This window comes from Postia placenta (assembly GCF_002117355.1).
Source record: "Postia placenta MAD-698-R-SB12 unplaced genomic scaffold POSPLAscaffold_2, whole genome shotgun sequence".
NCBI lineage: Eukaryota > Fungi > Basidiomycota > Agaricomycetes > Polyporales > Adustoporiaceae > Rhodonia > Rhodonia placenta.
Genome location: NW_020169833.1, coordinates 3,264,236 through 3,286,340, shown reverse-complemented (window position 1 = coordinate 3,286,340; position 22,105 = coordinate 3,264,236). Strand labels below are relative to the sequence as shown.

General features: G+C 54.1%; 9 protein-coding genes across 9 annotated transcripts; 5 read left to right on the top strand and 4 right to left on the bottom strand.

Annotated features, from left to right (window-relative positions):
- Window positions 1-53: 53 nt before the first annotated feature.
- Window positions 54-1,190, top strand: POSPLADRAFT_1038696 (hypothetical protein). Its single transcript, XM_024477429.1, has 4 exons — window positions 54-125; window positions 187-392; window positions 444-594; window positions 649-1,190. The coding sequence occupies exons 1-4, from the start codon at window positions 61-63 to the stop codon at window positions 1,067-1,069; spliced, it is 843 nt and encodes a 280-aa protein (XP_024343484.1). The 5' UTR covers window positions 54-60; the 3' UTR covers window positions 1,070-1,190.
- Window positions 1,191-2,418: 1,228 nt separating this feature from the next.
- On the top strand, window positions 2,419-4,030 carry POSPLADRAFT_1044055 (hypothetical protein; the record flags this gene model as incomplete). Its single annotated transcript, XM_024478451.1, has 2 exons — window positions 2,419-3,192; window positions 3,245-4,030. 2 exons carry the CDS (start codon window positions 2,419-2,421, stop codon window positions 4,028-4,030), a joined length of 1,560 nt encoding a protein of 519 aa, XP_024343483.1.
- A 446-nt stretch (window positions 4,031-4,476) lies between these two features.
- POSPLADRAFT_1178116 (hypothetical protein) lies at window positions 4,477-6,993 on the bottom strand. The gene is made up of 8 exons (XM_024488569.1): window positions 6,962-6,993; window positions 6,733-6,907; window positions 6,559-6,635; window positions 5,529-6,286; window positions 5,374-5,462; window positions 4,989-5,319; window positions 4,874-4,930; window positions 4,477-4,818 (listed from the first exon to the last, which is right to left on the bottom strand). The coding sequence occupies exons 2-8, from the start codon at window positions 6,895-6,897 to the stop codon at window positions 4,781-4,783; spliced, it is 1,515 nt and encodes a 504-aa protein (XP_024343482.1). The 5' UTR covers window positions 6,898-6,907; window positions 6,962-6,993; the 3' UTR covers window positions 4,477-4,780.
- Window positions 6,994-8,316: 1,323 nt separating this feature from the next.
- POSPLADRAFT_1038694 (hypothetical protein) lies at window positions 8,317-9,040 on the top strand. The gene has a single exon (XM_024477428.1). It carries the CDS (start codon window positions 8,447-8,449, stop codon window positions 8,606-8,608), a length of 162 nt encoding a protein of 53 aa, XP_024343481.1. The 5' UTR covers window positions 8,317-8,446; the 3' UTR covers window positions 8,609-9,040.
- A 754-nt stretch (window positions 9,041-9,794) lies between these two features.
- POSPLADRAFT_1131599 (hypothetical protein) lies at window positions 9,795-11,849 on the bottom strand (the record flags this gene model as incomplete). The annotated part of the gene is made up of 5 exons (XM_024484110.1): window positions 9,795-10,083; window positions 10,152-10,302; window positions 10,561-10,801; window positions 11,422-11,516; window positions 11,792-11,849. 5 exons carry the CDS (start codon window positions 11,847-11,849, stop codon window positions 9,795-9,797), a joined length of 834 nt encoding a protein of 277 aa, XP_024343480.1.
- Window positions 11,850-13,708: 1,859 nt separating this feature from the next.
- Window positions 13,709-14,141, top strand: POSPLADRAFT_1132715 (hypothetical protein; the record flags this gene model as incomplete). The annotated part of the gene is made up of 2 exons (XM_024484245.1): window positions 13,709-13,786; window positions 13,845-14,141. 2 exons carry the CDS (start codon window positions 13,709-13,711, stop codon window positions 14,139-14,141), a joined length of 375 nt encoding a protein of 124 aa, XP_024343479.1.
- A 987-nt stretch (window positions 14,142-15,128) lies between these two features.
- Window positions 15,129-17,004, bottom strand: POSPLADRAFT_1178114 (hypothetical protein; the record flags this gene model as incomplete). Its single annotated transcript, XM_024488568.1, has 6 exons — window positions 15,129-15,678; window positions 15,733-15,930; window positions 15,955-16,015; window positions 16,073-16,529; window positions 16,584-16,688; window positions 16,741-17,004. The coding sequence occupies 6 exons, from the start codon at window positions 17,002-17,004 to the stop codon at window positions 15,408-15,410; spliced, it is 1,356 nt and encodes a 451-aa protein (XP_024343478.1). The 3' UTR covers window positions 15,129-15,407.
- Window positions 17,005-17,817: 813 nt separating this feature from the next.
- Window positions 17,818-18,242, bottom strand: POSPLADRAFT_1053311 (hypothetical protein; the record flags this gene model as incomplete). The annotated part of the gene is made up of 2 exons (XM_024480377.1): window positions 17,818-18,114; window positions 18,165-18,242. The coding sequence occupies 2 exons, from the start codon at window positions 18,240-18,242 to the stop codon at window positions 17,818-17,820; spliced, it is 375 nt and encodes a 124-aa protein (XP_024343477.1).
- A 1,930-nt stretch (window positions 18,243-20,172) lies between these two features.
- POSPLADRAFT_1044048 (hypothetical protein) lies at window positions 20,173-21,126 on the top strand (the record flags this gene model as incomplete). The annotated part of the gene is made up of 6 exons (XM_024478450.1): window positions 20,173-20,194; window positions 20,229-20,299; window positions 20,380-20,383; window positions 20,508-20,677; window positions 20,754-20,894; window positions 20,959-21,126. 6 exons carry the CDS (start codon window positions 20,173-20,175, stop codon window positions 21,124-21,126), a joined length of 576 nt encoding a protein of 191 aa, XP_024343476.1.
- Window positions 21,127-22,105: the final 979 nt, after the last annotated feature.

The following is a 22,105-nucleotide window of genomic DNA, read 5'->3' as shown; positions in this document are numbered from 1 at the left end:
CGTCAGCCGTTCCCACCACCCCTCGCCTCTCAGTTGTTGTGCACGGGCTGAACAACTGCTATGTCGTCAAACTCCCCAGTAGTCATTGTCACCGGCTGCTCCAAGGGAGGCATCGGGTTTGCCCTGTACGTACCGCCGTTGCGTCGCCGTTCTCTGCTCGCTGACCTATGCGTCTGTGGTGTACAGATGCGAGGAGTTTGCGGCCAAGGGCTGCAAGGTCTACGCGACTGCGCGCCGCCTTGAGGCCATGGAGGGCTTCACACGTGAGGGTATCGAGCGACTGAAGCTGGATGTCACGGACGACGCGAACGTCGAGGATGTCATCAGGACAGTGCTCGACCAGGAGGGAAGAATAGATGTACTTGTGAACAATGCGGCTGCGCCATGCATTGGTGAGTGTGTTGCTGTTTGACGTCATGAGTTCACTGATGGTATGGCTGTAGCTCCTCTCGCCGAGATGCCCCTCGACCGCGTCAAGAACATATTCGATACGAACGTGTTCGCCGTCCTGCGCACGGTGAAGGCGGTCTTCCCTCATATGGCGTCTCGCAAACGCGGTGTCATCGTGAATGTCGGGTCCACCGCTGGCGACATGTATGTACGAACCAAATTTCAGTCGTCTCAGCTAATCAATTAATATACACGCAGCCCGACACCATGGAACGGCCTGTACTCGGCCACTAAAGCAAGCATGCGTTCCGTATCAGAAAGCCTTTACATGGAGTGTGCACCATTCGGGATCCACGTCGTGCATCTCAATCCGGGCGGCATCCGTTCAAACATTGCGAACAACATACGCTCTTCATTCGACCTGCCAGATGGCAGTCTATATAAGCCCTTCCTTGACCCCATGATCAAGCTAATTGACATGAGCCAGAATGGCGCGATGCCCTCGGAGGAGTTTGCGCGGCGCGTCGTCAAGGCCGCACTGCGTCAGAAGCCGCCGAGGTACATGTCGATGGGAGCAGCGTCAGGAATTTTCGCGTTCTTCATGTGGCTGCCACGGACGTTTGTTCTTTGGTTGCTCTGGAAGATTCTCGTCGGAAAAGTCGATGTCGATTCTGCATAGCATACTCCGGTCTTTTATCCGGTGCGGGACGAATACCCTCACGCGATGTTGTCAATAAGTCTGTTCGCGCCGATCAGCGCTGCGGTTTAAATGCTAAATGGACCCGACGTTGAGACCCGTGCACAATGATCCAGGCCTGTAACGCCTTAGTCCCCGTCATCGCGGATTTGCCTGTTAAAGGGAGCATATGTACTGATCGCAGCGTTATGAAATGGATGAACGACGATTGCAAGTGGCCCATCCCGGCCCTTGTCTTGGTCAGATCCCTCAAGTGCATCGACCTTCTTATGCAGCAGACAGTGATTCCTCTATGCTCGGCCATAAGCTCCCTCGGAGTCTAACTTTAAGGTGCGAGATGTAATTTTCCTGCTCTTTTAAAAACACTTGTCAACCACAGTCAAGACTGCCCGCTCTCCCACGAGGGCTGCATCCGTACGGCATATAGGCTCTGCATCGAATCACATCAGGCTGCCTGGGCTCGTCGGTTCTACTTGCATGGAACCCTTGAATCATATCTGCCTGAATCGAGAGGTCTGGTCTGGTCTTTGCTCACGCACAGCTCCGCATAACCTCCCTCAGCTGGCCGCTAGTCGTATCTCCCCTTTAGTGAATCGTTCGGGACCGTCGCTCTCAAAGGGATCTGACACGCATACCCGTACGCCGTCCGTCGATATTGCTAGAAGTCGGAGTTTGGGCACGCGAGCGCTCGTGCTCTGTCACAACGCGATTTCTGCCTTCCATTCATGTGTAGTGGTTCGAATGACCAGGATGCTGATGGCACGACCACGACTTGCCATTCTTGGACTGTCGTGACGCTTATGTCGTTCGCTGCTTTACAACGTGGAGCTTCTAGCGAGTGCTTGGAATGCTCCATGACAGGTGTCATCGTCACTTCCATGTCCGGACAAGGTACGTCTATATTCGCTGTTCACCGTCAGTGTCGAGAAACATATCAGTGATTTGTCCGTCTTATGCCCTACCTCCCAACAGATCTTTGGAAATTGTCAGGATGGTCCAACTTTCTCGAGCCAATAGCACGACTTGTCAGCGTCACGGCATTCCGTGGGGCGTACATGCAGGGTCCTTGCTTACCGCCTCTCTCTCTAGCATACAACGCGAAGTGTGGCCAATCGAGCTCGGTGACAAATATGCAATTGGGGTGATTGGTGACGGCCAGCCTACTACACACCTCGCTAGGAGATGAAAGGTGTGCATGACATCAATGCCTGTGAAGCTGTAGTTGTGATTTCGTCGGACAGCGGTTTGAGCGCTTTCCGCCTATATAACTCACGATATCTCCTTGAGCAGCACCAATCTACGTCGCTCGCTGCTAGCGAAATACTTTCGCCATGACCTACGACTTCCCCAACAAACCACGCACCGCCTCCGCCGAAGATGTCAAACCTCCGCAGTTCCCCTCTATGTCGGCCATGGCCGAGACCATCTTGACCACTAGCCGACCACTGGGCCAAGCTGAACTCTGGTTTCTGTCGCGTCGTCAGTCGCGCGGACTCCTCGACGTCCATAACATCTTAACGCTCCAGACCAGTGGCGGCTATTCCATCACAGAGCGCGATGTCGGGCTAGCATTCGCTGTGACCTGTCTTCGACGCCCTATCCTCACGACGCGTGTGTCGTTCACCAGCAGCCCTCCAGCCTTCGTCTGCGCCACACCCCTCACGGCGAAGCATGCTCTCAAAGCGTCTAGGAGCCTGATCGACTTCGACACATTCCAGGACGTGCGGGAGGCAGCGTCTGCCATACACGACGCTTGGTCCAGCAGCGATGGCGAACATGCGATCGACGTGCGCGATGCCACCTGCACCGTGTGGTGGTCCAAGGGCATCGGCCGTGCGGAAGGCCAATACCTCTTCGGCCTGCAGATGGCTCACTTCGCTGCTGACGGGCGCGGGCGGATGAATGTGATGCGCCATTTCTTGGAGCTCCTTGCTTCCCCGGACATGGCTCGGGCAGAGCTGTCATGCTTCTATGCAGACATCGCACGACCCCTGCGCATACCAGAGAGCTTGGAAGAGTTGCTTCCAGACGTATCCTCTCTCAGCTCAGACGACATCACGAAAGGCAAGGAGACATACGAAGAGTATGCGCGGTGGCACTCAAAGGTAACGTCCGCTTCCACTATAGCGCCTCTTGCCCTCAATTCCGTCGTTTCAGCCCATGGTCGGACTGCGACTCGATAGGACGGACGACACGGAGAACATTGACCCTCGTATGTGTGTCCACGTGTGGTCGCAGTCGAAGTCCTCCGGCATCTTGCACGCCTGCAAAGCTCGAGGCGTCACCGTCACACATCTCGCTATCGCCGCTATGGCACTCGCCGCCCTCTACGACAACCAGTATGGGGAGCAAGCTGCCGGCGACGAGGGTTCATACTACTTCACGGCCTGGTCGGTGTTAGACCTGTCGCCGCGCTTGCAGCCGCCCACCGACGGATACGAGCCGGGAACGACCACTCGCGCCGTTGCGTTCCCCGTGTTCCTCCATCTCTCGCAGCCGGAGGCCGCCGAGCCCGCGCCGCTGTGGTCGCTGGCCGTGCAGTGCAGGGACCAGTTTGCGTCCTTCACCAAATCGCCCCACTTCTGGCAGCTCATACATCGCGTCCGGCCCCTCCTCGTGCAGAACCACATCGACCGCATGTCCGGCCGGCCTACGCTGCCCTTCATGAGCAGTGTGGGCGACTGCACCAAGGTCCTGCCAGTCTCTTTGCCAGGCACTAAAGAGAGTACGGATCAGTCCCCCAAAATCACAGTCACGGATTTGTCGTATGGCATCAGGAGCGACGCGACATCATTTGGCCTCCATCTGATCACGTACGACAACAGGCTGTCTCTCCGCTTCGTGTACAACGGCTTGCGCGCCGATCCCGCAGCTATGGACGCATACTTTGGTCGTATCATCGAGATCGTCTCCAGGGCTGGACCGGGTCTGCCGTCTTTGTGAGTACGCTTCGCCTGACTTGCATTTTTACAGAAGTACGTATTTGTGGCGGCGAGCATGTTGTATTCTATGCATGGCCCTATTCAAAGGGCACAGATATCTCCCGATATTGATGCGGTGACGCCGTGGCTGCTGTTGTAGATGATTACTTCGGGGCATTGATCATGATGTACCCGCTGAGCCTCGAATGACATCACACGCACATACACCCATGAGAAGACGGACATAACCCTGCATCGAAAAATGGACAATGCTATCTCCGATCGCAAATCGGTCAAATGGAGAACATCGCCGGTCAATCGAACCTGTCCCCACTTTTACTTACAAGGCGAGGTCAATATACACTTCCAGAACGGGCGGAATTGTGGCTCGATCAGGACCTGCCGAAGTATTCGGTGATGTTGCAGACAACGGGGCTTATCAGAAACTTATGCCATTCACTCATGCAGTTGGAGACTTGAAACGTAACATATCGCACATTATAAACCTGCTATCAACACAAGGTACGATTGCTTTCGACCGCCTGCTACACTATTCGAGTCCGTGCTATGCCGCCCGTCTATGACTGAGGATGAGAGACCAAACCGCTATGGAGACTGAGTACTGAGGATCGTAGATGGGACACTTCATGATGTCCGTCATGGTGAGTATATGTGTGCGTATCCGGATGTGCCGCGGGTATGACATCGCCCCGCGTGCGCGGAAGGATGGGGAGAGGCGGTGCGGCGTTCGCGGTGGGTATGTAGGGCGAGCTTATAGCTCGATCATGTTAAGGTTGCCCGAGAGCAGTCCTGCGTCGGCATCCCCGTCAGCCCACCAGCGTTGCGAACTGGTATAAGTACTCACGGTTCTCGAGGATGCATCCGTCGGGGATATGAATGCTCTGTCCCTCGTTCGCAACGACTGCACCATCACCGTAAGCAACCGCATGTTCTCACACAATCCATCACGATCGACTCACTGATGACCGTCCCCCGAAGCGTCACGTTGCGCCCAAAGTACACATCGCCCGTCACCGTCAGATGGTCGAGCTCGATGATCTTCGGGATCTTCTTGAACCGCTTCTGGAACTGCGCGATCTTCTTGAAGTGGTCGCCCAGCTTGATCACCGGCGTCGTCTCGAACATGCGGTTCTCGTTGATGACGAGCTGCCCGTGCTCGAGAGAGTAGATGTCGGACTTGATGAGCAGCAGATCGGAGCAGCTCTTGACGGGCAGGAAGCGCGAGCGCGGGACGTTGACGCCGTGTGCGTTGCGGAAGTGCTTGATCGCGGCACCAGCAGCAGTTTCGAGCTGTAGGAAAGATCTTTGAGCTGAGAGAAGGCGGCGAAATAGTGGGACACTAACCTGGATGACAGCCTGACCATCATCCGTGGTCTTGGGGTTGACGATGATCTCGAGCTCCATCTCGCTACTCTCCATGATCTGCTTCAACGCTGCGATACCTCACCAATCAGTACATCATATCCGAGAATAGAACGCGACCAGGCAAGGCAACGCACCGCGCAGGTTGATCCACAGGTTGTTCGTGTTGAAGATCTTGAACTTGCGCACAGACTTGAAGTCCTCAACGTGCTCCGACGTGACCTGGGCGACCTCGAGCAGGCGGATCTGGCCCTCATAGTCGATCAGCGTGCCGCCCTTGACGTCCGCCTTGGTCTTGTCCGTGACTTCCATGATGAACTCCGCCTGCGAATCGATCATGTGCTGCAAGATCCGCTCGTCGACGACCGCGCCAAGGTTGTCCGAGTTGGACACAAACAAATACTCCTTGCCCTCCGCAAGTAGCTGGTCGAGGACTCCGCTCTGGTACAGCGCATTGTACAAGTCACCGTGGCCCGGGGGGTACCAGTGCTTCTTGTCGTCGTCTGCCGCCTTCGGGCACGGCAGTAGGGTCTCCTTGTAGATACGCGGGTACCGGCTCTGGTTGAATGTCGTGATGCGCAGCTGCTGGTTCGCGTACTTCTTGATGATCCGAAGTGTGTCCTCATGCGTGTTGAAGGATGTCATGAGGATGAGCGGCACGTCGACGCGGGACGTGGTGTTGAGGTGCTCGATCTGGCGCACGGTGAGATCGAGGAAGGTCATGTCGTCCTTGACCTCGAGCGCAGACTTTGCACCCGTCATACCCATAGACGTACCAAGGCCACCGTTGACCTTGAGAACGGCAAGCTTGTTCAGGTTTTTCGCATCGCCGGTGGGGAGCTTGGCGTACGGGACGATCTTGTCCTCTTCAGGAGACCTGATCTTCTCCCAATCACTACAAGCATTGCGTCAGTATATACTCGAGCGGCCATAACGTGCGATGCCTGTTCGGCGCCGGCTGCCGCGCATACTGCACGAATATTCTCGGCGCAGGTAGCCACCCTCATGCGCGCGTTAGGCGTCTATCGATCATGACGTCGGTGATCACGGGCGCCAATCGAGCGCGTCGCGGGCGGGCGGGCATAGCTAGCAGCAGGGCACAGCGGAAACATACAGTGCGGCGCGATCGCATATATGCGCACGGGGAATGGGTAGACGGGCACTCACAGTTCCTGACTCCTAGCGCGCTCGGAGAGATAGCGCGTGAAGAGGAAGAAGAACGACTGCATCTCGATGTCGAACGCCTATGCATCCGAATGGTGAGCAGGGGGTACAGAAGCATGACATAGCAGGAGGGGAAGGCGGGGTCAGGGGGTGGGGGGAAGGAAGAGGAGAACTCACGCGTTTGGTATCGGGATCCTGGACAGATTTGACGAGATTGCTGATCTCGTTGCGCATGGCCTTTGCGGCGACGCCAGTGGTGGCGGTCTTGAAGTCTATGTGGGAGGCGCCGCGGACGCGGGCGTTGAAGGACTCGCTCCTGGGCATGAGGGAGTCGGAGGGCATGGCGGCGGCGCTGTGGGGGATGGTGAGCAGAGGGGATGGAGGGGGGGCGATGCGGGGGACATGCCTTGGGTTGATGTGGATGGGGACGGTGGTGGCAGTGGAGATGAGGGAGGGGGCAGAGTTTGTGCGGGGTGGGGGCGGACGGGGCCTGTGGTGGCGTTTATAAGGGAGGGGGAGATCGGGGGGAGGGGCGACGTGCGTCGGTGTCGCTTCCGGGTCCTCGCGGATGGGCTCGCAGATCGATCGTCTTGGGACGTCCCCCCCCAGCGGCCGTGCGTGCGAGAACGTCCGCACCCTGCTCGGCCCTGCCGCCGTCAGCACTGGGCCCCCCGACGTCGGCGACGACGGCGACGACCACGACCGCCCCTGCCCCCGCGCGTCCTGCCCCGCGGCGCGCACATGCAGGCGCGGGGGCTCCTCCAGTGAGCACGTCAAACGTGCGTGCATGCCGGCGAGCGTAACACCAGGATCGTCCCCGCACGCGCACGCCCTTATGTACGCAGAGTATGCCCGTCGTCCGTGTCGCCCGTCCTGCACACGCAGCCTGCCTATCGCGGGCATGCCAAGCCCCGCTTCTAGACCCAGATCCGCGCTCTCCCCTTCAGATCCGCCATGACTGAGCACCCAGCCACCCTTAGGCTGCTCCCTCCCCTGTGCGTCCCCCGCCTGCCACCACCTGCCCTTATCGGCCCAGCCCTGATCTCTCCGCCCGTGCCTCGACCACGCTCCCGATAGCAAGCATTCCGACTCTGCAGTACTGGTGCACATTTCTTGCCCGCGCTACGGCCATCGCTGTCCGTCCACGCCGTAGTGTGCCACGTTTTGCCATCATGTTCTGCTGCGCGCCGTCGTCACGCCATCTGCCACCGCCATGCGCCCCTACGCGAGCCCGACAATCACCTCGCAGAACGCGCGAAGCACAGCGTCGCCACCCTCTTCCTGCCGCTGGCTTCCAACGCGCTCCACCGTCATCAGCTCGCCAGCCCGCGCCGCACAACCGATGCGGAACCTCGCCAGAGAACCCCACTAGTGCCGCTGTCGTCAGATTCCGCGGAACGCAGTCTATTGCACCCGTTCTTCCTCCGCGATAGAAATACTGCACAGTCGCTTCCGGCCCAGGGCGGCTGTACCTTTGCCTCGTCTGCAGGGACATTCTCCTCTCGTGGTGATTCCCAAGGCTGTTCTATTTTCTGCATGAAACGCGCCCAGGGTTCGTCCGCCCATAAACGCCAACGCCAACACGTCACGTCAGAGGGCTCGGAGATTCCACCAGGGCCGACGCAGCCCGCCGGCGGTGGTCGTGTCGACAAGATGCTACTGCACGCGCACCGGTACCGCACTGCAGCCGTTTCGACAGGAGACTCGGAACCACGCCAATTGTTTGGTGTATTGCTCCGCCGGTGCGTTCGTGCGCGGTATGGCTACTTCGCTGCCGTTTCCGTAGAAGAGCCCGAGTCTCGAATGCGTAAACTGCCGCGGCGCATTCCTTGCGGCCGGACTCAGGCATTGCGTCGACGGACCCCCACGATCGGTACCTGGGCGTCTCCCCATGGCAGAAAACGCCGCGCTTGGACAGATGGCCCTCTGCGTCGGTCTCGGCGCACTCGCGCGGTACAAGTACATGCCATGGCATGGACGCGAACTTCGTGTCCTATATCACTCAGGCACTATACAGACATGGCGGCTTCAATTCACCGCGCACCGTGCCTAGGGCTCTAGACTTTGACGTCCTTGAACATACCATGTCATGTGTGCGCGCACTGCGCCCGTCGAAAGGCCTTGGGCCTTAGACATCAATCGCGCAATACGAAGTATGCTTCTCCAGTGCTGATAGATATCAACACTGAGTACTGAGGTGCGGTTTGAACGTTGTGTGCCTCGCGTGACTCAACGCCTCAGGCACTGCAGGCGCGGGCGCCCTGCACAGTCGTGTCTGCGCGGGCCGGGTGGACTCTCCTCCACTCTCCTCCTCCTCCTCTATCCCTCTACCACCCGGTATGACCGTGAGCGCGCCCGGCTGCGCTCGGGGTCTGCGCCTGGGTGAATCCCAGACGATCCCGAAGAACGTCCGTCCAAGGACGATCGCGCGGCAAATTAACTGCGTGCGTCACGGGTAGTGCACCAACCAACCCGGTACGCATTTACTCAACGCTTGAGCCAATCGCCGATCTCGCGAGCGTAAGCTTGAGCGTTGACGATCGCACGGTGATTTAGATATCGTGTTGCACGGCTCGATGGACTGTGTACATATGCGCGCACGATGGTCATCCGGATCGGCGGTATCGGAGATGAGCTTCATGTGTCCAGATAATATAAGCACGGAAGCGTGTCCGGCATTTCCGTCGCGCCTTCGTGCTATTTACGGCCCTTCGTCTCTCCACTTGTACCCTGGGCACAGTCTGGTAGATGGCCCAGCGGTTGTGACGAGAGTCAACTTGAATAACGTCAGGAAATCCTTGAGGACGGCACTGACGCGTGCATGTATGGTGCGGCGTGTCTGCGCGCGAACGCGTAGCGGCAAACGTACGCGTACTCCGTATGGGGACGGGAATGAGCGGTGCCCTGACACAAGTTCAAGTGCGCAACGTATAGTCATGACCTGATGTGTTCGGGGCCTCTTAGCAGCTACATGAATAGCAACTTAATTACTCATCGGCCCCACGCCTCTCAAACGCGTTGCTGTTCAAGAACGCCCCATTCGAGATCCAGGCGATGTAGGAGCACGTATGTTTCCCAGTGAGAGACAGTATCTCCCTCTCGGGTATAACTGCACGATCTTGGCCGTGCGCAATTCATGCAGCTTTGAGTTTCGGCTCTCCACCAAGGCAACGCCACAACAGCCAGAAAACAAACCGGCGCGGGAGCCATTGCAGGACCGCAAACATCCCCGCGCCCATCTACCTCGGCGGCTTCGGCCTGAGCACCGAGCTCACCGTCCGTCTCGCGAACTCCTCCAGGGTCATGGCGCCGCCCTGGGTCATGTCACCGCGGGCGATGATCGCGCCTAGGTAGGACGTGTACAGGCTATTCTCGGGGAGGCCGAATGAAGGGGCGCTGTTTGCTGCGAGGTTGGACTGGATGGCGCCCGGCGCGGCGTGCACGACGGTGATCCCGAACGGCGCACACTCCATGTAGAGGGCTTGGAGATGGAGCGCACGCTGGCCTCCGTAACAGCATACACGCCGCCTCAGGGTATCGGGCTACAGGCGGTTCGCCATTCAGAAGGTGTGGTTAGCGAGGTCAGTGGCACTCACATCCCTCCGACGACCGAGCCGATGTTGACGATAGTGCCGCTCTTGCGGGACGCCATGTGGGAGAAGACGGCCTTCGCCATGCACAGGATGGAGAAGACATTTGTGTCGAACATCGCGACGATGCGTTCTATGGGCACCTCGGCGAGCGGACCTGATCTTGACGGTCAGCATGTATAGATGCGTATGGGCATCACCCTCACTTGTGCTTCCAGGACCTGCATTTCGGTTGGTTTCTAGCGGATTTTAGCTTTGGTCGCTGAGCAATACACTGCGGTACTCCGCAAACAACGGAGTTGTTGAGTGCTGATCAATCGAGGCGCTTGCGAGGCGAACATTGATTGTGAGTTCCGAGAAACACGGAGTACGCTGTGCGAAGAGCTCAAAGAATCGTGGATAGTGCACAGTTGACCTCCATGACTATCCTCTGAATGCTGTGGTAGGTTTCCGTCGAGCTCTGCAATGTTACTGCGGCGTTCCGGGAAAAGCTCCCCGAGAATGTATGGTAGATGGCAGAATGGATTTAGGGACGGCAGAAGGTGGCAAGTGTACTTCCTAATATGATATAGATCGGCTGTAGTCTCCAGGGTGTCTCTTGGACCATAATCTGAGGACACCATATTTAGGAACATCCGGGCGTGGCCATTGAGTTGCTGCAAAACTGCAAAAATTATGTTGTCACCAGAATTTGCTGTGAAACAGTGTCATCACGTCCACAAGCTCCTCCTAAAATCTGCAAGTTCTGCCACAGGTGGCAATTGCAGTGATGTGCGGTCAGTGTCTATGGTCATCCGGCATAGTCACTGACCGCTGCCACTGACCCTGGGAAAGTCATGACTCCGAGGGTAAGCCCGGGGTCCTCTAACACAATGGTGGTCGAGGTCATATTTCCTCTTATGATATCTCAGGATCGCCAGATGCTAGTCTACGTTACTCACTATATACGGACACGGATTCCGCGAGCACACATATGCGTGCCGGCTTCCTCACGTACCGATTCATTCCTGCCAAGATCTGGATCTATATCTCTGTCTCCCATACGTATAGGCATGCTCTATGTCCCTGGTGGTGGTGAGGAATTCGTACTATTTCAGCAGAATAGACGCCAGTCACTATCGGCGCTACCAGGCGCTACCTCCTTTCGATCGAGACTTACTTCTAGACGACCATCATGTCCCTCCATTCACACGACTCTTGATAACATGGGACGTAGCGCAAAATTTCACAAGAGACCCGTGAGCCTAACATTATCTTGCTGTCGTCGTGAGTGTACTGACCGAAAACCGTCCAATTGGTAGAAGAAAATCTCTGGAGCATCTTCGGGTGCGTCGGCCACACAAGCGGCTGCGAAACCAGCCACAACAAGCGCTGCACCAACGCCACAGGAGCAGAAGAAGCATGCTGGTCTGAAGGCAAAGGCTATAAAACGCCGCCAGGATGGTGCCGAAGGGCCTGTGCTAGGAGGAGCGGATTATGTCAACCTCATGTTTGGCAGCAGGCGGAAAGCAATGGAGGAAGCCACAAAGTTGCCACGGGACGATTAAATACATGTGCAGGTACTATTTGAGTCATCATAATCGGAACTGTCCCCGTCTACTTGACGACCTCTGATCAGGATCTTTGAGCCTCCCCGAAGGCCCTACTCGCCTCCTCAGTCTCCCGAGTCGTAAGCAATATGAAATCACCCACAAGTACATGCATTATATCCTTTGGTGTTTGCTGAAAAGCCTAATGCAGCTGAAAAGGTAGTCTGCGTTGCGCGCGCCAAATGCTCGCGTATCATTGACAGGGCGATTGCAAACCTCGGCTTGATGTCCGAACATATCTTCTTGTGTCAATCTCTTAGCCGATCCGGCGAGAAATCAGTGTTTTACTGTCATAAGGGAAATAAGGATCGTGTCATAAAAATCTTGTTACGTGAATCTAAGGACAGAGGCTAGTTCTCCAGTCCGCAACAGTTAGTTACTAAATTGAGTGAGTCGTTTGTGTACATTCTTATGAGATTGATGACTCATAAATGTCTTTTCAATTTTGGTTAAGCTTGTTCGGCTGTTGAATAATCCCAAAGATTCAGACTGAACAATACATGCTCACTGACCCGCCTGGTTCTACAGGTCAGGTAGTTACACCCGTCCAGTCTTGTTTTCCAACACTCAAAACGTGAAGGTGCGGTGATTTGTAGTCACAGGAATTACGATGCTGACACGCGAAACCATGTAGATCATGAGCTTCACAAACTGTGTGGATCGCTAATCATCTTCAATATTCAGTATTTCTGATGATCATGTAGCTGAAACAGTCAAGGATTTACTTGCTGAGCATGTCTGCCGTCGGATGCGTTACCCGCCTACATTGGAATCCCCGCGGCGTCCTGGAGCGTCGTGGCTCCCGCACGCTACACTTAATCAGCAAATCGCACATGTCGAATTCGTTTCTTGCTCATGCCGCGTGGCGGCCACTCGCGGCTTTGTTCGTGGCCTGAGATATCATCTCGTCTACTCATCTCAGCGTGACTAAACACCACGATGGGTCATAGCATTTGCGCACGCGTCGTAACTCCGTTTTTTCAATCGCGTGATATGTCCTATCATACCTAAGATCTCGGCCAGGGCGGCGAAACCTCCAGCTGTATACAGTCGTAATGGCAGACGCTGAACAAATGTGGTCTCGTACCTAGACGTCTAAATCCCGCACCTCACCACCGTGGAGAGACCCCCGGTGTGAGGCTAAGCTAATGTTGTGTTCAGTGACCCTGGTCCCCATGGATTCTGTGCATTTGTGTTACTGACACCGGCGGACTTGCATATTCGATAGTCAGCGACAGACCTCAGACTTTCTGTGAGCGCCAATCCATGCTTTCCTTGCCCCATTGCTGAACCCATTGTCACGAGAGAGGATCTCTCAGATCTGTCAATCATGGCGATCGATCGAGCGGAAGTACCATCTACGATCATGCAGCTAAGTTCATGCATGTACAGTGAGATTCATCACTCAAAAGAAAACAGCCCAAAGTCGCTCGGCATATCGTGGCATCAATGTGAGTTTTTACAAGAGCGCTGGGTCGAGGAGCCCGCACCGAGGCTCTGATGGTTCGAATAATGCCGTGTTTCAGGCATGGCGCCACACCTGGACCGGCGGGCTCATTCACAGCCAAGGAGGGGCGCTGGTTCTCACACATCTACTGACTCATGAAGTATATGACATGCACATTGCAGAACAGTGTTTTTGACTAATTTGGTATTAAACAGTCCAGGCGGCAATGATCTTGTGATCGCTAAGCGTCAAACTTCACAAGCTTGTCACTCGCTCATGATAGAATCTGGAAAGCAGTTCGCAGCATCCCACAGTCTTGTATGCATCGCCGCGTAGTACACCTCCATTTGCAGGTAGTGCACATGTCTGTTCAGAAAGCCGTGATACAATCAGAGCACCATTCGTTCCGACGTGATGACGGCCTCGACTATTCAAGTTGGGAGCGTCGCCTAGGCATCAGTCGGAGGGTATAAAGGGTGTCTCTTCTCGTATATTGTCCCAGCAATCCACTCGAACTACCACCAAACATGTTCGCTGTCAGATTGGTCACGGGAGCTACCTTTGCCCTGCTTTGCACTTGGTCCGTGCTTGCTGCTCCTGCTCCGGTACGCATTTTGAAACATTATAGCATTGCTGAAGTATTGTCGCTAATTGCCTCCACAGACGACCACCGTGAGCCTACAGTTCCCACAGCCATGGACATCAACAACAACAGAGACGGAGTACATCATTGCGCCTACCACCACGGGTCCCTACGAGACTACAACGTTCACCGAGACGGGGTGGAACTACCCACTCACAACAACAACAGAAGTCATGACGTACACCTACTCGGGGCCCATCTGGTCCGGCTCTCCCACCTATTCAACGGCAACAGTGGACTACACCAGCACTTACACTGAGGTGGAAATATATTCCAAGTGGTATGGGACATGGCCGACCGCCTGCAACTACCCGTGAGGTGAGTCTTGCATTTTATGGAATGTGGGTGTGATGCTTAGATTGATGGAATTGGCAGTAGTCAGTGTACGACGTCTAGAATAATAGCTGGGCCGTCATGGCGGCAATGGAGTGCAATACATGGGGCCTCTCAACTAGGATTTTGTTAGCAATATAACGACTATCAGCTGCTTGTTGTCGAGTACGTGCGTGACGCCTTTGGGTAATTCGATAATGCGCGGGCGAAGTCGTAGGTGTGGCTGGTTCGAATTGTCGACGCTCAGAGCGCGTACCCTTGTTCATGTTTGCAACATGCGTGAGATTCAAGCTGTCTCCGATGCTACACGGTGCTTCGGCGATTTGAATGAATATCAGTTTGTAAGATCAGCACAATGCAGTCCGACCGCACAGCCGGCATCTAGCCTCCCTTCATCTCTCTCGCTTTCAAGCCTCTGACGCAGCGTGCGGCATGCGAGAACAGTACGCGTTTCACGCACTTGGTGGTGCAAACCTTGTCCGCCTGAAAGCCGTAGGGCAACGACGCATTGCGCTGGGCTCATTGTTGAGTGTCGCGCTGTGGGTGCAAAACGAGAACGAGGTGACTTGTCCTCGCCGAATCAACGGTATCCTTTGTTCGCGGATCTCTTCCGTCTCCTCGCTCACTCCCGACAGCTCGATGTCCGGGCCGTTACACCTGACTGGATAAGCGTTCGCACATTGTTGCCCATCCGTACTATTGTGGTTATGCCTTGCATTTGTCTGGTACTGGGTGCGATACGTTAGCTGAGGTCGCGATATACGAAGCCCCGGTTTTGCGGCGGAAATGGGGCTTTTGCGCGGGCTAAACCCCCTGTTTAGCGTCGATGTGCTTTGAATGAGTGGCTTCGCCTAGAGTTATGTACATACAAAATCCTGCCCGACGTTTTGACAAGGTCAATGACATGTCAGAACCCCCCTTTTCGAGAATCCAAGGAGTTTTCCCGGAACAGTTTTCTACATACCTACTATCAGCATATACAATTGTATATCATTGCCACCCTTGAGAATACACTACGACGCTTCCGAGCCATCAGGTTGGCATTGAAATATGCCAACCTGTGAGGTCACTAATTACAGTTCTTGGCAAGGCCATTGCGCCTCAACGCTATCGAGCATTGTGAACAATCCTTGGTCTATTATACACTACAATTGTTAAAATCAGACAGCATCGAACGATGTGCGTTTGCGACAGCTGGCCTGCCACAGAACCAATACAATAGATGACACACGTTCGCAAAGCCTGTATGCCTATCCCATTCTGGCCTTCTTTCTGGCGTGCCCACTTCCCGCGCCTGCTGCGCCTCCGCTCAGACTTGCAAAGCTCGCAACGCTTCCCCGACTGGGCGGGTGCGATCCTGCGAGCTGTGCTTGTGCTTGTGCTTGTACCTGCGCGAGCTGTGCCTGCACATGTGTTTGCGCCTGTGACGTCGCAGTGGGCAGTGGAATCATCGACGGCGCGTCGTCATGCGTGATGCGCCGCTGCGGCGGGATATGCTGTAATGGAATGTTCTGAAATGCGCTACAAAGGTACGTCAGCTCGGAAAGATACGGGGAACACAAACAGTCGACGCACTTTTCTGTCGGTACTGGCGCCACTCGGAACCATTTGTGTTGCAAGGCTTCCTGGCAGGTCAGCCGATTATCTGGATCGTATGCAAATAGCTGCCGCATGAGATCATAGGCGTCCGGATCGCCTGCCATGCGATGAGCAGCACACCACTGGCTCAAGCGGTTGGGGTAGCTGTTATTGCGCATGAGACCGAACACGGAGCTAAATCAAGTGGTATATACGCACACGTCAAGGCGCTTCAGGTTCGGGTACTCGGGGAGGTCTTTGAGACCTGGCCATTCGCGCTCTACAACCACCACTTGTTACAATAACGCTCGGGGCTGATGCGGGTCGCAATATTCACCGTCTGGTGTGCCCAACCAATCCATGATTTTCAACAGCTGATCTTTCTGGAACGGAACGTTCTTCTTGGAATCCAGCTTCGCCTCCTCTCCTTTGAAGAGCGGCCGCAGAGCTACTAACTCTGCGATAACGCACCCGACTGCCCATACATCGACTGCCTTGTTGTAGTGTTTTGCGCCGAGCAGGAGTTCCGGTGCACGGTACCATATTGTGACCACGACCTTGTCGCCGACAAAGAGAGGCTGTAATGGCTGATACGTCAGGCGTGCGAGACCCAGATCTCCAATCTTGACGACTCCGCTAGACGTGATGAGGATGTTCGCGGGCTTTAGGTCCCGGTGAATTATATGCGCGTTGTGCAGATACAGTAAGCCATTGAAAAGCTGATACGTCAGAGATTTTAAGACATTAGTAAGAATATTCTGACGGAGCGTCTGTGCATGATGATGAATGAGTTGCTGTAAGAGGTGTGAGTATCAAATAAAACATGGTCCAGAGAACACTGTGCGCACGAGGAAGTCGTGCTCCGCATACTCAAAAACCATGTATATAGACTTGTCTTCCAATATAACTTCCTTGAGTTCGACTACATTCTCGTGAGAGATGTCCCGATTGAGCTAGTTCCGAGTCAGCTATGGCCGATGCACCCTGCGGAATCGCCGCACTCACAGCAATCTCGCGGATGGCACTCTGACTAATGCCAGTATAGGTGATTACGTCTCCCTCTTTGTCCGGTTTAAATTTCTTGATTGCATGGATTCTTCCGTCGCCATCCCTGCTTTTTGCCTTGTACACTCTGCCATATGTCCCAGACGAAATGAAGCCCTCGATGGAGTACTTGTCTGTAACACGCCTTCGCGTTGCATCCCTCTTGGCGCGGTACATCCGCATTGGATCAGTCAAGAGGATGTTCGATGACCGTTCTTCGAGCATAACGGGCCACAAGGTAAGAAGACTATTAGATAGGCTTGTTACCCGTTCTTTTCCAGGCCAGCGGCACTTTGTAAGGATTGAAGACTATTGATAGCCTAGGTCAGAACATGTTAATGTTCACGTAGACCAACTCATACAGATCTTGCCAATCACCAACCAACTGTTGACCTTGACAAACTGTCAGACCGTCAACACTGTCTGGAATGCAGTTGCCATGTACACTTCCAGTACTGCAAGTCACAGTACCTGCTATTGAGATGCAGGACTGCAGGTCGGAATGTCACTAACCGCTCAGCGAGCGCCGGCTACGCGTTATGTCACGCGTCAAATCATGTCACGCACGCGTGCACAGCAGCGCCAGACCTGAAGTTTCGACTCTCGGAGATTTTCTTGCATTAGATGCCGGGCTGTGCAGTCAGACTGCATTGTGCTGATCTTACAAGTTTATATATTTAAATCGCTGATGAACCGTATAGACAGCATCGAGAACAACCTCACTCCTGTTGTGGACAGAGTGAACAAGGGTACGTGCTATGAGCGTCGACAATCCGAATCAGGGTAAGTCAAAGGTCTAGCCACACCTACGACCTCGCCCGCTCGTCATCGAGTTACCCAAGGCGTCACTCACGCACTCAACAACAAGCAGCCGATAGTCGTTATATTGCGAACAATAACCTAGTTGAGAGGCCCCATGTATTGCACTCCATTGCCGCCACGACTGCCCAGCTATTATTGTAAACGCCGTATACTGACCACATCCAACTCCGTTAATCTAAGTAACACACTCACACTCCATTAAATTCAAGACCCACCTCACGGGTAGTTGCAGTTGCTCGGGAATGTCCCGTAGTAGTTGGAATATGTAAACACCTCAGTGTAAGTGCTGGTGTAGTCCACTGTTACCGTTGAGTAAGTAGGAGAGCCGGACCAGATGGGCCCCGAGTAGGTGTACGTCCCGATCTCCGTTGACGTTGTGAGTGGGTAGTTCCACCCCGTCTCGGTGAACGTTGTAGTCTTGAAGGGACCCGTAGTGGTAGGCGCGATGATGCTCAACGTCTGTGTGTATGTTGTAGTCCATGGCTGTGGGCACTGAGAGTCTACGGTGGAAGTCTGTAGAGACGATTAGCGACAACTTTACAGAAGCGTTTAGAAATGCGTACCGGAGCAGGAACCGCAAGCACGGACCAAGCGTAAAGCAGGGCAAAGGTAGCTCCCGTGGCCACTCTGACAGCGAACATGTTTGGTGGTAGTTCGAGCGGATTGCTGGGACAATATACGAGAAGAGACACCCTTTATACCCTCCGACTGATGCCTAGGCGACGCTCCCAATAGTCGAGGCCGTCATCACGTCGGTACGAATGGTGCCCCGATGTCTCACGACTTTCTAAACAAACATGCGTACTACCTGCAAATGGAGATGTACTACGCGGCAATGCATACGAGACTGCAGGATGCTGCGAACTGCTTTCCAGATTCTATCATGAGCGAGTGGCGAGCTTGTGAGTTGTTTGATGCTTGGCGATCATAAGGTCATTGCCGCCTGGACTGTTTCATACCAATTTAGTCGAAGACGCTGATCTGCAATGTGCATGCTATACACTTCATGATTCAGCAGATGTATAAGAACCAGCGCCCCTCCTTGCATGTGAATGAGCTCGCTGGTCCAGATGCGGCACCAAGCCTGAAACACGGCATTATTCGATCCATCAGAGCTTCGGTGCGGGTGCCTCGACCCAGCGCTCTTGTGCAAACGCAGATCGAGGTCACGATGTGTTGCAGAGACTTTGAGCTACCTTCCTCTGAGTGATGAAACTCGTTGTACATGCATGAAATGAGGCTGGGGGAACACGAACGTACTGTCTCAGGCAGCTGCACGTTCGTAGATTGGAAACACGCCGGTACTTCTGCCCGATCGATCGCCACGACTGACAGGCGTGACGATATCTGAGAGATCCTCTCTCGTGACAACGGGTTCAGCAGTGGGGCAAGTAAAACATGGATATCGAACTCACAGCAAGTCTGAGGTCTGTCGCTTACCATAGAACCCATGAGTACTCCACCGGTGTCAGTAACGCAAATGCATCGAATCCATGCTATAGGTGGGGATCAGGGTCGACAAACACAACATTAGTTTGGTCTCATACCGGGGCGTCTCTGCACGGTGGTGAGGTGCGGGATTTAAAAGTCTGGGTACGAGGCCACATTAGTTCAGCGTCTGTAATTGCGACTGTATACAGCTGGAGGTTTTGCTGCCCTGATCGAGATCTTTGATCTAGGTCATAGTATCGCGCAATTGAAAAGACAGAGTTACGACGCAGGTGGAAATGCCACGACCCATCGTGACGTTTAGTCACGTTGAGATGAGTAGACGAGATGACATCTCGGGCCGCAAACAAAGCGGCGAATAACCGCTCCGTGGCATGAGCAAGGTGACAACCTCGTCATGAGCAACCCGCTGATTAAGTGTTGCGGGTATCATGATGTTTTAGGACGTTGCAGGGATTTCAATATAGGCGGGCAGTGCATCCGATAACAAGCATGCTCAGCAAGCAGATTCCTTGGCCGTTTCAACTATATGATCGTCAGGAACACTGAATGTTGGAAGTTAGCGACCCTCACGGTTTGAGAAGCTTTACTTCTTGTCTTCAGTGTTGGAAGACAAGACTGAACGGGTACGACTACCTGGCCTGTAGAACCAGGCGGGTCAGTGAGCATGTATTGTTCAGTCTGAATCTTTGGGATTATTCAACAGCCGAACAAGCTTAAACAAAACCGAAAAGACAGTTGTGAGTCATTAATCTCATAAGAATGAACACAAACGACTCACTCAATTTAGTAACTAACTGTTGCGGACTGGAGAGCTTGCCTCTGTCCTTAACAATCCACGTAACAAGATTTTTAAGACACGATAGACTGAGGAGGCGAGTAGGGCCTTCGGGGAGGCTCAAAGATCCTGATCAGAGGTCGTCAAGTAGACGGGGACAGTTCCGATTATGATGACTCAAATAGTACCTGCACATGTATTTAATCATCCCGTGACAACTTTGTGGCTTCCTCCATTGCTTTCCGCCTGCTGCCAAACATGAGGTTGACATAATCCGCTCCTCCTAGCACAGGCCCTTCGGCACCATCCTGGCGGCGTTTTATAGCCTTTGCCTTCAGACCAGCATGCTTCTTCTGCTCCTGTGGCGTTGGTGCAGCGCTTGTTGTGGCTGGTTTCGCAGCCGCTTGTGTGGCCGACGCACCCGAAGATGCTCCAGAGATTTTCTTCTACCAATTGGACGGTTTTCGGTCAGTACACTCACAATGACAGCAAGATAATGTTAGGCTCACGGGTCTCTTGTGAAATTTTGCGCTACGACCCATGTTATCAAGAGTCGTGTGAATGGAGGGACATGATGGTCGTCTAGAAGTAAGTCTCGATCGAAAGGAGGTAGCGCCTGGTAGCGCCGATAGTGACTGGCGTCTATTCTGCTGAAATAGTACGAATTCCTCACCACCAGTCGACTCGTCTCGCATCTACAACGCGGGAACGTTGTACAGCATATGCTCTGATATTTCCTCTGTGTATTACTGTGCGAATCATGCCGCAACAAGTCAAACATGCTCGGCCAGTGAGGATGGCCTCCGTTGGGCCACAAATGGTTTCGCAGAAGCTCAGACTGGCTGGCAGGTTAGCAGGGCGCGTTTCTAGTGTTATAGACGTGCGGTCTTACTGGAGTCTAAGGATCATTGCCTATGATGCCAAGGCGGCAATGGTATTGATTGTTGATGGCCAGAACGCTCTCTTCGTGGACATATCGCTCTGTCTGGACCCCTCTCGCGGGATGCCTTGGTTGTGTGAGATCAACAGCATGGTCATCATCATCGGCTATCTCGAAGAACTACAGGTGAGTACTTTTTGAGATACTCCTTTGGAGTAGCACAACTATTGAGACTAAGATATCTATGTAGTATGCGCTACCTCTTCCTGCTCTTCCCCAACACGCTCATGAAATAGAGGTCGACCTGCGTCTGGTTGTATCGGCTCTCTTAATCTCAGAAACCTCCACACTCGATATGGACCTCTGGAACCGCGCAATCGCTGATCGAGAAGAGCTCGCTAATAGACAGACGGGCTGAGCACACGGATAGCCAAGGTCCTTAGTTTTTTCTTCCTGCGATACTTAGATTTCTGACCATATAATTTGGTTGGTCGACGATACAATAGACATAACGTTTGTATTATCCTTATTGTCCACTTGCCACTTCCATACCTAACGTCCAGCAGTCTGAATGCATATCCGAAACAGGGGATTTGTGGGATAACATTCTCAAGGATGACGCTCGAGGGACTACACGACGGCGACAATCCCGTGATTCTCTCTCTCAGGCTGGTCATGAACAGTGTTCGTCTAAACCCCCGCATTTCAGCTTTGGGTGCTGCCCCAGTTTGCGAAGCAGAAATACTACGTCCTGAAGGCAATCGAAAACCCCGTCGCCAGTGTCCCGAGATTAGCCAATCTGGCAAGGGAGCATGGTCGAGCCCGTCTCCGTCTGTATCACCACTTTGTGAATGCTGCTGCGATGCGCTAGCCACTCTTTTTCCGTAGTGACCGGTGGAAAGGCCTCGTCAACCGTGTCCACGGTGGTCCCATGGGACCACTGCCATCGGTAAGCTTCCTTTCCTACGCTGAGCTTGCCAATACGGCATCATATATGCGGCTGTGCGCCCTATATATGCGCCTCGCGCTTGTGATTACGATATGATCCAATTAATCCTGACGTATGAGAGCGCGGCGAGCGACATCCACGTCGTTCTCCCCGCTATACGGGCTGACACGCCCGCGAAACTTCGCGAAACGTAGGCTGTACTCGGTGCATGCTACGGGAGCATGACGAAGGGATAGATAATCTAACACTGCTGGAGTCATTTCGAAACGTATCGCTTCCAGGTGAGTAGCCTTGCGGGTGCGTTCGAGCGAAGGAGTATTGCAGGCTAAGGATTTTCTGTTGGGGCGGGGGTTCATTGTGATGCTTTATGCTCCTTGTTCGCGTGCAATATCTGAGCCGACAAGATCTGCGTGCTTAGATTCCGGCACAGGAAGTATCTTGCAATCGG

Excerpts from the sequence above, each read along its gene's own strand:
- POSPLADRAFT_1038696 (XM_024477429.1), top strand. The coding sequence starts at position 61 with ATGTCGTCAAACTCCCCAGTAGTCATTGTCACCGGCTGCTCCAAGGGA. Across the intron at positions 126-186 it reads GGAGGCATCGGGTTTGCCCT|ATGCGAGGAGTTTGCGGCCA; the intron begins GTACGTACCGCC and ends TGTGGTGTACAG. Across the intron at positions 595-648 it reads GGGTCCACCGCTGGCGACAT|CCCGACACCATGGAACGGCC; the intron begins GTATGTACGAAC and ends ATATACACGCAG.
- POSPLADRAFT_1178116 (XM_024488569.1), bottom strand. The coding sequence starts at position 6,897 with ATGCCCTCCGACTCCCTCATGCCCAGGAGCGAGTCCTTCAACGCCCGC. Across the intron at positions 6,636-6,732 it reads AGGATCCCGATACCAAACGC|GCGTTCGACATCGAGATGCA; the intron begins GTGAGTTCTCCT and ends TCGGATGCATAG. Across the intron at positions 5,463-5,528 it reads CCTGTGGATCAACCTGCGCG|CGTTGAAGCAGATCATGGAG; the intron begins GTGCGTTGCCTT and ends GAGGTATCGCAG.
- POSPLADRAFT_1038694 (XM_024477428.1), top strand. The coding sequence starts at position 8,447 with ATGGCAGAAAACGCCGCGCTTGGACAGATGGCCCTCTGCGTCGGTCTC.